The sequence below is a fragment of the Bidens hawaiensis genome, unplaced genomic scaffold (assembly GCF_021521415.1).
Source record: "Bidens hawaiensis isolate Kalapana, Puna unplaced genomic scaffold, B.hawaiensis_p1.1 tig00023521_1, whole genome shotgun sequence".
Classification (NCBI taxonomy): domain Eukaryota; kingdom Viridiplantae; phylum Streptophyta; class Magnoliopsida; order Asterales; family Asteraceae; genus Bidens; species Bidens hawaiensis.
This window is the reverse complement of record NW_027493693.1, coordinates 103334-119412: the sequence shown is the minus strand read 5'-3', so window position 1 is coordinate 119412 and position 16079 is coordinate 103334. Positions and strand designations below refer to the sequence as shown.

General features: G+C 36.5%; 1 protein-coding gene across 1 annotated transcript; it reads left to right on the top strand.

Annotated features, from left to right (window-relative positions):
• Window positions 1-427: 427 nt before the first annotated feature.
• LOC143567661 (uncharacterized) lies at window positions 428-1328 on the top strand. The gene is made up of 2 exons (XM_077054030.1): window positions 428-503; window positions 577-1328. Exons 1-2 carry the CDS (start codon window positions 428-430, stop codon window positions 1326-1328), a joined length of 828 nt encoding a protein of 275 aa, XP_076910145.1.
• The last annotated feature ends 14751 nt before the right edge of the window (window positions 1329-16079 follow it).

Below are 16079 nucleotides of genomic sequence, written 5' to 3'. Positions count from 1 at the left end.
ATGAGGGAATGGTTTGCGTTTATGTTTCAAGACAGAGTTGGTTAGTTCTCCCCTACTTTATACTCAAGAAGACTGTTACAACAGATACTGGTAGACGGTTTTACGATGATTGAAAGCGAAAGGTTGTGTTTTATAAGAACAAAACAAAAAGAACTAAGGTCCGTAACATTTGAGAACCTAAAATCTCTAAAGAATAAGAGGTGTTCTGATGTCTCAAAGGTTGGCCAACGTATCATATTACCTTCTTCATTTACAGGAGGAGCTCGGTATATGATGCAAAATTATTTGGATGCTATGACCCTTTGTAAATGGGTATGGATATCCTGATTTCTTTATCACGGTTACATGCAATCCTAAATGGCCTGAGGTTCAAAGATTTCTAAAAGACACAACTCTAAACGCAGACGATAGACCAGACATATTATGCATGTTGTTTAAAATTAATCTGGACTCATTGATTAAAGACTTGAAAGAGAATCATGTTCTTGGTAAACTTCAAGCAGGTAGGTATTCTATACATCTTAATAACCCGCAACTTTTATTTATATACTAAACTGCATTTTGTATTTTTTGCAGTCGTTTATACAGTGGAGTTTCAAAAACGTGGTTTGCCTAACGCCCATCTTTGTTTATTTATGCAAAAAGAAGATAAACTCCCAAACGTAGAGCATGTTGATCCTTATATCAGTGCAGAGATACCGGATAAAAACGAAGACCCAGAATTATACAACCTTGGGTCTGAGTTAATGATGCACGGTCCTTGCACGTATTATAACAAACCTTGCTCATGTGTTATAGACAATAAGTGTACCAAAAACTTCCTGAAGAATTTTCAAGATGAAACTTCAGTAGACACAGACGGCTTTTCATTATACAGAAGACGTGATAATGGTGCATTTGTTCAAAAGTCAGATATCAAGCTCGATAACCGAAGAGTTGTACCATACAACATCAAACTCTTAAAAAGATATCAGGCTCACATAAATGTTGAATGGTGTAATCAGGGGTCGTCTATCAAGTATCTTTTTAAATACATAAACAAAGAGCCTGATCGAGCGACTATGTATTTCGCTAACGGTGGAGAGGGTAAAAATAATGAAGACCGACACATTGATGAGATTAAAGAGTTCTATGACTGTGGATATCTGTCAGCATGTGAGGCTTCATGGCGTATTTTTGCATACGATGTACATTACAGAGTTCCAGCAGTTATGAGACTACCTTTTCACCTTCCTGGTAAGCAACAAGTCATTTATGGTACAGATGACGACATTGAAAATGTGTTGGAAAAAACAGACACTATTTCATCTTCAATTTTCGAATTATGAATGGAATGTAACAGAACTGATCATAAAGCACGTAAAATAACATACTCAGAATTCCCTACACAATTCGTCTGGCATATAAGTCCACGTGGATGGCAACGAAGAAAATCGGGATTCTGTATTGGTAGAGTGCACGCAATATCTCCTGCTCTTGGAGAAGCGTATTTTTTAAGGGTACTTATAAACAGAGTGAAAGGTCCAAGGAGTTATGAAGAAATACGTACCGTTAACGATCAGACATACAATACTTTCAGAGATGCATGTTATGCCCTTGGATTACTTGATGATGACACGGAATACATTGAGGGAATTGAAGAAGCAAGTCTATCAGGTTCAGGTAATTACCTATGATCATTTTTTGCTACAATGTTACCTACTGACAGTCTTTCCAGACCCGAACATGTATGGAACAGTACATGGAAACTCCTCTCAGAAGATATAATCTATAAGCAACGCAGACTTTTAAAATCTCCAGGTATATGCTATGTCCAAACTAATATTAAATGTCAGATTTAAAACTTAATGATTAAAATTCTAATTTGTTTAAAACTTCTACAGAGTTGCAATTGACTGAAGAATAAAGAAAGAACCTTACCTTACTTGAAATCCAGAAAATACTACAACAAAATAACACAAGCTTAACTAGGTATGAGACGATGCCTTTTCCCGATGAAGAATCCCTATCTGTTATCAATAATAGGCTGATCCTTGATTAACAATCATACGATCAACAATTTGAAAGAAAAGAATTCTAAAACCTCTTCGCTATGATAACCTCAGAACAGAAAGAAATTTTTGACACAATAAAAGAAGCTGTTCATAAGAATAAGGGTGGCGCCTTTTTTGTTTATGGTTATGGTGGAACAGGGAAAACATACTTATGGAAGACATTAACTTCAGCAATACGATCAGAAGGTAATATTGTTTTGAATGTTGCCTCAAGCGGAATTGCATCATTATTGCTATATGGTGGTAGAACAGCACATTCGAGATTTCACATTCCAATTAACCTGAATGAGGACTCCTCTTGCGTAATAGAACGAGGTTCGGATGAGGCGGAGCTATTACAAAAAACAAAATTAATAATCTGGGATGAAGCACCAATGACCCACAAACATGCGTTCCAGGCTCTAGACAGCACATGCAAAGATGTGTTGCAATCTAAACTACTGTTCGGAGGAAAAGTTGTGTTTGGAGGCGACTTTAGACAAATTTTGCCAGTAATTCAGAAAGGAAGCAGACAACAAATAGTAATGGCATCTCTATGTTCTTCATACTTTTGGAATGAATGTCGTGTCCTTAGATTAACAACGAACTGAAGGTTAACAATTGGTCAATCATCTCCTGATATAGAGGAAACAAAAAAGTTTGCACAATGGTTGCTAGACATTGGAGAGGGTAAAGTCAGTGGGCCTAATGACGGTACAACAAATATAGAGATACCAACTGATCTACTTATCGAAAAATATAATGACCCTATCACAAAGCTCATTCAGTTTGTGTATCCAGACATTTTAAATAACAAAGAAGACCCTAATTACTTTCAACAGAGACATTACTTGCACCAACAAATGAGGTCGTACATGAAATAAACGACCGTCTGATCGAAAGCTTCCCCGGTGAATCGGTTGAGTACTTAAGCTCAGATTTTGTATCAAAGTCTAACTATATAGACGGAAATGTTGATCCAACTTTATACTCTATTGAGCTATTAAACGGCCTAAAAATAGTTGGACTACCAAACCATCACCTTATACTCAAAGTGGGAGTGCCGGTTATGCTTCTAGGAAATATTGATCAAAAGAAAGGCTTATGCAATGGTACAAGGCTTCAGGTTATTTCTTTAGGTACCCGTGTAATTGAAGTGAATATTCTTTCAGGAACTAATACCGATGAAAGAATATCTATACCTAGAATCGCTTTAACACCTTCGGACAAAAATATAGCATTCAAATTTACAAGACGACAATATCCTTTATCAGTTTGTTTCTGTGACAATCGTCAATTTCAGGTTAACTCCGTTAACTCAACTCCGTCAATTCAAACTTAAGATCACTGAATCTATAACGCACACTTCATTACATTTAAACTAGGGTTTAAATGACGCTTAACACTTACTACATGTGTAGTCTTTCGGGAATTGCACCGAAACGCAAACGAGTTAACGCAAACGATTGGTGAATAAACGAAAAACGTCAAAACAGTAATTATGTGATAATTATGTGTTAGACTTATGTGTTGTGTGATAACATGGTTATAAACGTTAACTCAAGATGTAAACTAGTTAGTTTAAGCTAGAAAAAGTAATACTTAGAAGTGGAGGGGCCAAAGTGTAACATAGATTATTATAAATACATCATTAACAATTAACCCTAACTTATTATTTTCTTTTCTCCCAATCCCGATCGGAACCCACCCTCCATCTACCCTTGGCGGCCGTCACCTATACACACACATACAACTAGGATTACAAGCTTTTGATTGAAGAATTAGGTGCTAGGAAGGTATAATTGATTATCCTATGCATCCTTTATACTTGATTTTGATGTTTGTTGGGTTAACTACAAACCCTAGCTGCCGTTTTCATGTGTGCATGTAACCAATATGATTGTTGTTGATTGAGTAATGATATGATAACTAGCATTGATATTGTTACACGTTAATTGTTGTGTCTTTGATTTGAGTTCAAACAAAAACCCTAATCATGTAGGTAATGTGTAATTGATGTGCATGGATAGTGATTATGGAGTCTAGAGTGTTATATGAATGCATGATGGTCCATAGATAGTTATTATGTTGAGTTTGGATGCAAACAGTTTCTGGACAGATTGTGTTATTGATGTTTAATTGACTGTAACGAGGTGTAATTGTGAAAATTGGTTGAGATTATGGATACTAAAGTAAACTAGGTTGAGTCTAGTTTCTAAAGAATATAAACTTGTAATTTTTGGACAAGTAAAGGTTAACTTTTATGATTTTACAAAAACGTTGTGCAAAGCTGATTTGTTAGACCTGCTGTTAGGTTGTTTTGTAAATGTTATATCTCATGAACTACGCGACCAATTGGGTTGGTTCCACTTCTTAAAGTTGACTTATTGAGTTAGGAACCTAACCCAAGTGGTCTTGCATTTATTGGATTTTTCGTTTAACGGGAATTTCAAATAACATTCTGTTGCGCATGAATTTGACTGTTATGAGTTTGCTGTAATGATTTGATGATTGTGAGAAACCTATGTGGAATAAAAATATAATAAAATTTGTTCTGGAAACCTAAGACATATATGCTTTTGTGATGATTTTTTGTAAATTAATTGTGATGCTGTGATCGGTGAGATAGTACAATCTTTCAAGTATAATTTCTGTCTCGGTGAAACTAGCTGCTGAATTTTGTGAAAATGCATGAAACATGATATTTGCTATATAATTGATATGTTTTGACCAAATTACCCTTGCGGGGAAAAATTTTTAATTGATTGTCATGATTTGACCAAATTGCCCTCATGGGGAATAATGGCTAGTTAATTGTTATGTGTTGACCAAATTGCCCTTACGGGGAGTAATTGCTAGTGATGTACTTTATGAATACATGACACGTATATAATTGCTTACACATGTAACGTATTACAAATACACTTGTTAAAGTCACACACGATTCACAAACGAAACACGGTACATGTTATGTGCATAGGTATTATGTGCCGGGTCTAGAGACTCGATAATATTCCGACACTTAGAAAAATCTCTTTATTGTTTTAGAACGCTAGAGAGAGTTTTTCTGTGACGCGCATCTTGGTGAATTATTTTGGGAATACTTCGCAAACAGTGAGTTTCACTTTCACCTTTTAAACTGTTTTAAACGTTTTTCTCTTGGGGGAGATAACATACTCCACAACGCATTTTAGATTTTGTTAATATAGATTATATATCACTTGTAAAGACTAAGTGGCAAACGCAATAACAAAAGTCCTTCATAACATCGAACCGGTTAATATTTGGATAATAGCGAGTCACTGTTGAGTAGTACTACTGGGTTTGACAAACCCCACCCAACGCTAAACTCGACTGGATGTCGAGCGGGTGTAATCTTGGCTAAACACATACCATGGTCTGGATGACCTGGTGGCAAGGCAAATTGATAAACAGTCAGCTTCGGTGTCGAACACTTAGTAATATTTGCTTTATAGGCTAGCTACCTATAGATATATAATTGACATAACACTATCTGGTAACGCAAAACGCTCTAACGCAAAACGCTGTAATGCAAAACGCTTAACGCAACACGCTGAACGCAAACGCCAATCGCTTTATTTTTATTTTAACTTGTGAACTCACCAACCTTGTGTTGACACTTTTAGTATGTTATTCTCAGGTAGCTGAGGCGGGCGCGCGGTTTAGGAACATGAATTGCTTGAAAACGCTTTTGTCATGCAAACTTATTTTTAACAGTTATCATTGGTTTTAAGTCGTCCTGCGTGACGCAACTTTTGGTTAAAGGTTTTTACGCTTCCGCATTTAATTACTCGTAAACGTTTTCATGGTTTTGAAACTTTATTTTATGGTTTGATTATAACTGATGATTCCGATCCTGTTAGTTCACACCCTCTGACGGTAAAACTCCGTTAGTGGATTTTGAGGGTGTGACAGTTTCGCTATGACTATAAACAAAAGCCAAGGACAGTCGTTAAATAGGGTTGGTTTGTACCTAAAGATCGATGTTTTCTCACACGGACAACTATATGTCACCTTATCAAGAGTTACAAGCAAAAAGGGTCTGAAGATACTTATTCTAAACAAATATGGCAAACAAACTAACGAGACAAAAAATGTTGTCTTCAAGGAAATCTTTTCTTACTTGAACTAAATGTAATTGTAATTTTGATAACTATTTTTTATAAACTATCTTGTATTCATACGATGATGTTATATCTTGATTTCTACACTAAACTCCACAATATTATGTACATTAAAAAACATTTAAGTAACCCGCGTAACACGCGGGCTAAAAACTAGTATATAATATAAGGCTTCATATTTAATAGTTTTGTTTCATATAGCGGGTTAGTATTTTTCTTTAAAACAATCTTTCTATACAATAATAGAAATCATTTTCCACCAATTCCTTTTTTATATTTAACCAAATGACTTAAAGTGCCACATTGCATTTCATAATTTTTTTTTATTACAAATTCAAATTCACTAACGCCGCTATCATGTTCAGATACAGTTTTATCAATACCAAATTGAGGTTTTATCCCTAATAATGATCACCTGTTTATTGCAGTCAAATCCATAAAAAAATATAGGTAACTATCAAAACTTTGTAATCTGATTCACATCAATGTCTCACCTAAACATATTCTATTTGTTCAAAGATTCAATTAGATTCATTTAATGTGTGAATAGAACTACAAAGACTGATCGATTGAACTTGATTAAACCTCAAAAACAATTGACTCCGATTTATTTTGTGATGGTGAATTGATTGAATCCGATTGAAGTTGTGAATCTGATTGAACCTGTGAATCAGGTTGAATTTGGTTAGGTGATACATTGATGTGAATCGGATTACAAAGTTTTGATAGTTACAAGTATTTCTGATGGATTTGTATGCAATAAACAGTTGGTGATTGTTAGGATTAGAACCTCAATTTGGTGGTGATAAAACTATATCTGAACATGATAGCGGCATTAGTGATTTTGCATTTGGAATTAAAATAATTAAAAAAATATATATGAAATTCAATGTGGCACATTGAAGCCATTTGGTTAAATATAAAAAGAGGAATTGGTGAAAACCCAATTCTTTTATATAGAGAGATATCATTGTCACAACCCAACCTACGACAGAAATGTCGGGGCGTGAGCTAATTGCCCACAACTCTCAAGGTACTATTATACAAGATTGGATATTTTAATATCTATTAAATTAAATTCATTTAAAATCAAATATTCAATACAATATCCAAAATCAAATAATACACCAAACAAACATATATCATGAGTCAAAAGTCTTGTTTATTTTTTCTATCTTTATTCCTAAGTAATCTTCTAAAGCTTGAACTAACTTCACATCACACGATAACCTGCAAATGCGTTAAAAATAAAGTAGATTTGTCAACACAAGGTTGAGTGAGCAACACACCAGATTTGATGTATATATATAATAGATAATAAATGCGCAATAAAGTCAAATGAGTTAAGAAATTCAATCAATGAGTAAATACATGAGTTGTCGAAAAGCACAAAGTTATTACCAAGGCGGCCGGCTGGGGAGTTCGGTGTACTTGGAGTATGCGGGGAGTACTCGAAGACTACTCGGACATGGTAAACATAAGAAAATTAATTTTTGGATATTATATACATGCCAAATATCATAACTTTACTAATATTTAAAACATAATAGGTAAAGATCAATATAAATAAGAGATATACTTTTTGAAATAATAAAATATTCTAAAAATTGTTAGTCGTTAAGTAAAAAAAAATGATATTTATTCTTTAATATTAAAGAAATACAAGTTATGTTTTATTTTTTGAAAACAAAATGGGCCCAAGTTCCCCGACTAGATGTGATTATGGCCGAGGTTGACCACATTTAATCAATTCCTAGTAATTAGGCTAAAAAAAAGAAACTCGCCTCGGCGGCATACCTTGTAGCAAGTAATCAGGGAGTACTCGGACATGGAAACCTACTTTTACAACATTGGATATTACGACTATCGTATGATCATACTATTATGAGATTATGTTGGACCTCTCCGAATGCGGTTCACATAAAGTGAATAAACACATAACATGTAAGGTACAAATCGTTAAGCAGAAGTGACAATAGTTGCAGTTTGTATATTAAATAGTAGGGAAATAAATATTAAACGCATATGTCCCCAAAACAGTATAAAATTAGTTTTAAAAGGGGGAATGAGGTACTCACCTCGATGATTAAGCGAGAAATACTGAATAGATAAGAAAGCGGTAAGACAAGCTCTTCGGGATTTACCGACAAAAATCCTATTTACAATAATTAAGGAAATAAATATGGATAGAATAACAAAGCTAACACTAGATAGAGGTTCAGGATTTGAAGATCGGGTGTGTTTTTACGAAGGTTAAATATGACTTAGATTTATTATTAATTTTATTATCACTTTACCTTATCACGGCTTAGTATAAATAATTTGATTTTAATTATTCAAAATACATAGAAATACTTTAAATAAATGTTTATAAAGATTATATAGTTTATATAAAAGGATTTGTTTTAATTGTATATTTTATACAAGGAAATACGTTTGATGTATTTCTTTATATTTTAATAAATATTTCTCTTAAACTAAATAGTGTACATAATAATTAAATAGTAAACTAAAATCTTTTATAAAATACTTAATATTTTTGTATTATAATAAGGTTTAATATATATTTTAGTTATGTATTTTAATTAAAAAAGTTGATAGCTGAAAGACAAGGGTACATGCACCAATCAGTGGTGTCCTGATGATTGAGTGTTATGTGCTTTATGTCCAAGGCTTGATGCAAAATTACTATCGAGCCGGGGGTCTCACCGGAAGCAGCCTCTCTATTCCTAAAGGGTAGATGTAAGGCTGTCTACATCTTACCCTCCTCAAACCCTACTATAGCTTTGCTATTGGTGGGATATACTGAGTATGATGATGATGATGATGAAATCTTTAACATTAATAAAAACCGTAAACAAATTTTAATAACTATTATATATCCATATATATGTATATATATGGTTTTTAGCAGAGATTCGGAAAACGACTTGTTAATATGTTGGCTTTAAGAAAAATAAAATTTGTTATAAAATTTGTTGATTTTATAATATTAATTTTTATTTACATGATTAAATATATAATATAGTTAATAATTTAAAACCTTTAACAAAAATAATATATAAAATCAGGCTTGGGGAGTTCGAACCCGCGCTCCCAGCCTTCAGCCAAACAAACCTCTCAAACGCACTCCTAGCCAACTGAGTTGAGGTGTAAGTATGTTAAACGATGATACTTAATAAAAATAAATAGACAGACAACATCCAGATATCAATACAAACCCTAGAAAAACAATTGATCAGTTGGCTCGATGATCGATCATCTAAATTGATTAAATTGATGAAATTACGATGACTAGAAACGATGATGAACAAGATGATGAAGCCTGTTACAACTAAATTGATTATGGGGTTTGGTAGGCGTTGCTAAGAGGATATTGTATGTGCATTTAATTGAATTATGGTGATTGTTTATATATATAATAGGAACTAAGTGATGTTGGTTAATAAATTAAGAATTACAAATCAAGGTTTGATCGATTGACCTAAATAGATGTGTCGGTGTGTTGATTAAGGAAGGAATAACAAAGATTTTGATCCAATTTCCTTGTTGGAGACGAGAATTGAGGGGCAAGTCAAGAAACGGGTTTACGATTTGATATACGGGTCCTGGGTAAATAGGTATTGGTCAAGGGTTTATAGATCATAAAAAGTAATATAATAATATATATAATATTTATATTTTTAGCCCCTGAAGGTTGAAGGTAACACTATTGGGTAAAAGTTTAGTATAGGGTTAATTTTGCAAAGTATGAAAGTTGTAAATATGTTTTATATAATTCGTTAAATAATAATATAATAAGAGTTTTAATTAACTCGATAAAGCGATAAAATTACCCGAACATCGAAATGGATCAGGTTTTCAATAAAGATATAGATTTCGAAAAGTCCGAGTTGTTACAGTCTCCCTTACTTGAGAGAATTTCATCCCGAAATTGGAGTATACTATAACACCATTAGATTTTAAGAAAAATAAAAGAAAAATTTTTAAATATGATTTAAATCATAACACAGAACTTTGAATAGTTAAAGTAACGCTTCAAATGAAAATTTGAAAATGGCACTTATATATAGGATGTACCAGTAGCATATCCACCATGTCCTTATCATCTTTACATTTGTACCGTTATCTCAACCACTTACGATTCTATATTATGACATACAACTATTCGGATTATGATTTCCATGCGAGGACTTTGGTAATTACGTATGCATCCATAATTACTTAGATCGTCAGATGGTCCACATAACTCGTCCCATTGTGTGGGTTACAAAACACCTGAGTAAAACATGATTTTGAGGGAACAAAATTTTTTAAGGAATTTTAATTAGAAAAAAACCAATGTTTAAAACAATTCCAAAAGTTGTAGTGGATTTTACTAAAGCAAGGATTTTTTTTTGGAGGTTATCACAAAAATATAAGTATTTAAAATTGAAGAAGAGATAACTTATTAATGGTTAAGTTTGATGTATGTAAGATAGAAGTAGGCTTTAATAAACAATCTATTTAAACAAAAGGGACTTTATTCATAAGATAGAAGATAAATAGTTCAAATGGGGAAGTAATTCAAATCCATAAATGTAAGGCCCCGTTACCGGTAACCCTACTTTCGTGTTGGATTTACTCATAAACACAGTTCTAAATATCAGAGTTAATTAAAACATTTATGCGGAATATAAAACTTTCATAAAACATTACATAATTCATAACTTGTCTCAAAACATTCATTGTCTTTCACATTAAAGCATTAAAATTAACACATCATAAGTCTTCAGATGCCAGATTCTTGTTCAGTGCCACGTGTCTCCTCAAGCGAGCTGCCTCATCCTACTCACCTGCGTGCATACTAAAAGTCAGCTACGCTGAGTGAGTTCTAGATAATCACATAATCATACCATTCTCATAACATTATATTCTTTCATTCGTACTTTCATACTTTCATACTTCCTTACTTTCTTACTTACTTACTTACTTACTTACTTTCTTTTGTATTAACTTACTTTCATATCTTTCGTTATAAAGAGCATTACGCCCTACATTCCTCGAGTATTATTAGGGCTCGGTACCCTCCTTCCTCGAGTATTATTAGGGCTCGGTACCCTCCTTCCTCGAGTATTATTAGGGCTCGGTACCCTCCTTCCACGAGTATTATTAGGGCTCGGTTTCCCTCTTTCCACGAGTATTATTAGGGCTCGGTTTCCCTCTTTCCTCGAATATTAGTAGGGTTCGGTTCCCTAGTTCTCGAATATTAGTAGGGTTCGATTCCCTCTTCGTTACCATACAACCATACATCATACCTCGAGTATTATTAGGGCTCGGTACCCTTTTCGTAACCATACAACCATCATTTCCTTCTTTTATTAACTTTATCACTTTCATACACATAAGCATACATATCATACTTATCTTATACATAGCGTTACAACCTGACAGTACGTGCAATATCCGAAGATCGTTCACGTACCATCAAGCAATCATTCATACATTTCACATTATTCACATAAGGCATACACTTATCTCTTAGGATAAGCGTATTAACAAACATATTGAGTATGCACACAGCCCCGAAAACATAACACATAAATGGGGCTAGAAACTCACCTGAACACGGTTACGTTCTCCGTTGATCGTAAACCCTTTCTTCAGTTGTGCACGGCTGACTGTATAACAAGTATACATATCAATTTAACTATCACTACTTATAACATCTTTCTAGTCTTAATTACTACCCACAACGAACGGGGGTCCGGGGGCAGCGCCCCTGGCAGCGGGGTCTAGGGGCGGCAGCCCCTAGCAGGGTCCAAGGGGCAGAGCCCCTGGCTGGGGTCGAGCTGCCAGGTCAGCTTGAAAAAATTTTATTTCCATTAACTGTCTTAACACATTTTCATTAGATTTTAAATTTATTTTCTAAACGAACTTGGCTTTAGGCGAAGTTAAACCTCAGGCGAACTTAGCTTTAGGCGAAGTTAAACCTCAGGCGAACTTAGCTTTAGGCGAAGTTAAACCTCAGGCGAACTTATCATCAGGCGAACTTAAACCTCAGGCGAACTTGTCATCAGGCGAACTTAAACCTCAGGCGAACTTGTCATCAGGCGAACTTAGCTTGCAGGCGAAGTTCATCAGGCGAACTTAGCTTGCAGGCGAAGTTCATCGCTTGAAGGCGAAGTTGCCCAGATGAAGGCGAAGTTGCCCAGATGTCCGCTGTTTCGGTTTCTGATCAACATTTCGGGCGATTTTAACACCCTTGTTAAGGTTCCATACCACCCACTACACTTCCCGACCATTTTCGGTCTTTTATACACTAAAAGCTCGGATCTTTAAACTTCCAAGATCAAGAATCATACCTTTTGAGCTTGTTTGGATCTCGTTTATCTTGGTATCACCACTAATCTTTCTCTCTTACCCGGACCTCGCTCGATCCTTCCTTCTTTCTCGGCCCGGCCGGCGGCGGTTTGGGTGTGCTTGGTGTGTGTATATGTGTGTGTTTAGGGGAGTGGTGGAAAATGAAGATATTTTGGGATTTTGGGGGTATTTATATCCCTGAAATCCCATTCTCATTTAACCCATCTCAATTAATCCAAGTCCAAGACCCGCTCCTTCCCCGACATTAATCAATTACGCGAAATCACTAAACATAACTTCCTTTATTCATCATTAAAATTTTAGGATGTTACAAGTCTTCCCCCCTTAAAGAGGTTTCGTCCCCGAAACCTAACTATTACATAAACAAACTAGGGTAAAACTTGCGCATCTCATCCTCGGCTTCCCAAGTAGCATCTGATCCCTTGCGGTGTTTCCATATTACTTTTACCAAATGTATAATCTTGTGACGAAGCTGCTTCTCCTTGCGATCAACGATCTCTATCGGTTGCTCGATGTAGTTCAATTGTTCATCAACCTCAATGTCCATTAATGGCACGTGAGACGTGTCATCAGCTAGACACTTCCTCAGATGAGAAACATGGAAGGTTGAATGAATTCCTTCTAACTCATCGGGTAAATCCAGTTTATAAGCTACTTCACCCACACGACCTACAATCTTGAACGGTCCAATGTACCTCGGACTCAACTTTCCTCTTTTCCTAAAACGGATAATTCCTTTCCAAGGCGAGACCTTGAGCATCACATAGTCACCCACGTTAAACTCAATTGGTCGTCGTCGCTTATCTGCATAAGACTTTTGTCTGTCTTGCGCGGCTTTCAATCTTGCTTTGATCTGATCGAGCTTTGAAGACGTTTCTTGAACTACTTCTAGGCTTCCCATTTCTTTCTGACCAATCTCGCCCCAACACACCGGGGTTCTACATCGTCTACCGTAAAGCATCTCAAACGGTGGCATACCAATACTTGAATGGTAACTGTTGTTATAGGAGAACTCTGCCAGATGCAGATGATCATCCCAACTTCCACCAAAATCTAAAACACAAGCACGTAGCATATCCTCAAGGGTTTGGATCATCCTTTCGGACTGTCCATCAGTTTGGGGATGATACGCCGTACCGATGTTCAACCTCGTCCCCATAGCTTCATGGAATTTCTTCCAGAACCTCGAAGTAAACCGTGTATCTCTATCGGACACGATCGATAACGGTACTCCATGCTTGGTTACAACTTCCTTGATGAACAAGCTTGCTAACATTTCTGACGAGATAGCCTTTCGTATGGGCAGAAAGTGAGCACTCTTGGTCAAACGGTCCACAATCACCCAGATGGTATCATGTTGCTTAGCTGTACGAGGTAGCTTAGTTATGAAATCCATGGTGATGTGTTCCCATTTCCACTCAGGTATCTCTAGCGGTTGCATCTTCCCATAAGGCTTTTGGTGCTCGGCTTTGACTTGTAAGCAAGTTAAGCACTTACTAACATAATCCACTACATCGTTCTTCATTCCTGGCCACCAGTAATCTCTTTTCAAGTCTTGGTACATCTTTGTAGCTCCTGGATGGATTGAGTACCTTGACTTATGAGCTTCATCTAAGATTCGACTTCTAAGATCACCATGGCGTGGGATCCACATACGGTCGAACCTAGTCTTAACTCCATGAGTGTTTTCCATCAACTCATCTTGCTGGCCATAAATCCTTTCTTTCTTTACTAACCCTTCATCTACTAACACTTTTGACTACACCTTGATGATTTCTTCAAAAAGACTCGGGTTCATGATCAACTTGTATGACTTCACTGTTGCAAGGACTTCCTCATTCTTACGACTTAACGCATCAGCGACCACGTTAGCTTTACCGGGGTAATACTTAATCTCACAGTCGTAATCCTTTATCAATTCTAACCATCTTCTCTGCCTCATGTTCAGTTCTTTCTGCTCGAAGAAGTACTTTAAACTCTTATGATCGGTATAGATAGTACACTTAGTGCCGTACAGATAATGCCTCCATATCTTAAGAGCATGCACTACAGCTGCTAACTCCAAATCATGCGTCGGATAAGTACTCTCATGGACCTTCAACTGTCTAGACGCGTAGGCTATCACCTTCCCTCGTTGCATCAACACGCAACCTAACCCTTGATGCGAGGCATCAGCACAAACAACAAAATCCTCATCACCATCGGGTAAAGTAAGGATTGGAGCTTGCGTGAGTCTCTTCTTCAATTCTTCAAAGGCTTCCTCCTGAAACTTTCCCCAACTGAATACTATCGACTTTCGGGTCATACCGGTCAGCGGTGCGGCTATCTTGGAGAAACCTTCGATGAATCTCCTATAGTAGCCAGCTAACCCTAGGAAACTTCGTATATCAGTCGGGTTCTGCGGAGTCTTCCAATTCGTTATCACTTCAATCTTAGCTGGGTCCACGGTAATCCCTTCAGGATTAATCACGTGACCTAAAAATTGCACTTCTCTTAACCAGAACGCGCACTTCGAAAACTTGGCATACAACTTCTCTTTCTTCAGAGTCTCAAGTACCTCTCTCAGATGCTCAGCATGTTCAGACTCGCTCTTTGAATAAACCAATATATCATCGATGAAGACGATAACCGACTTATCCAACATCGGTCGACACACCCTATTCATCATGTCCATAAATGCTGCAGGAGCATTGGTTAGACCGAATGACATTACGAGGAACTCGTAGTGTCCATACCGCGTTCGGAACGCTGTCTTAGGGATGTCTGCCTCTTTCACCTTCAGCTGATGGTAGCCTGATCTGAGATCTATTCGTGAGAACCAACTTGAACCTTGCAGTTGGTCAAACAGATCATCAATCCTTGGCAACGGATATCTATTCTTTACCGTAAGCTTATTCAACTCACGATAGTCTATGCACATCCTCATACTTCCATCCTTTTTTTCACAAACAATACTGGTGCGCCCCACGGGGAAACACTCGGTCTTATGAAACCTTTGTCGAGGAGTTCTTGCAGTTGTGACATCAATTCTTTCATCTCGGACGGTGCTAGACGGTAAGGCGCTTTTGCGACAGGTTGGGCTCCTGGTATTAAATCTATCTGAAATTCTATCTCTCGCTCTGGTGGCAACCCCGGAAGATCCTAAGGGAATACTTCTGGGTAGTCGCGCACAATAGGAACATCTTTCATTTCTTTCGTCTCGGCCGTAGCGTTGACGACATACGCCAGGTAGGCACAACACCCTCGCCTTAGCAAACCCTCGGCTTTCATCATCGAAATGACATTAAGCCCAGAACTTTCCTTATCACCATAGACCGTTACCGCGCTACCATCCAATGACTTTAACCTTATAATCCTACTCTTAATACTAACTGAGCCTCAAACTCAGACAACCAATCCATACCCAAAACCACATCGAACCCTCCCAAGGTCATAACGTACAAGGTAATCGGGAACTCATGTCCTTCCAATTCTATCTTACAGTTCTTAGCCATTTTTGTTATTTTAACCGAAGTGTCACTAGCGGTTTCTACTACAA

Coding starts and splice junctions, on each gene's coding strand:
- LOC143567661 (XM_077054030.1), top strand. CDS start 428: ATGTTGTTTAAAATTAATCTGGACTCATTGATTAAAGACTTGAAAGAG. Junction 504..576: donor TCTTGGTAAACTTCAAGCAG/GTAGGTATTCTA, acceptor TATTTTTTGCAG/TCGTTTATACAGTGGAGTTT.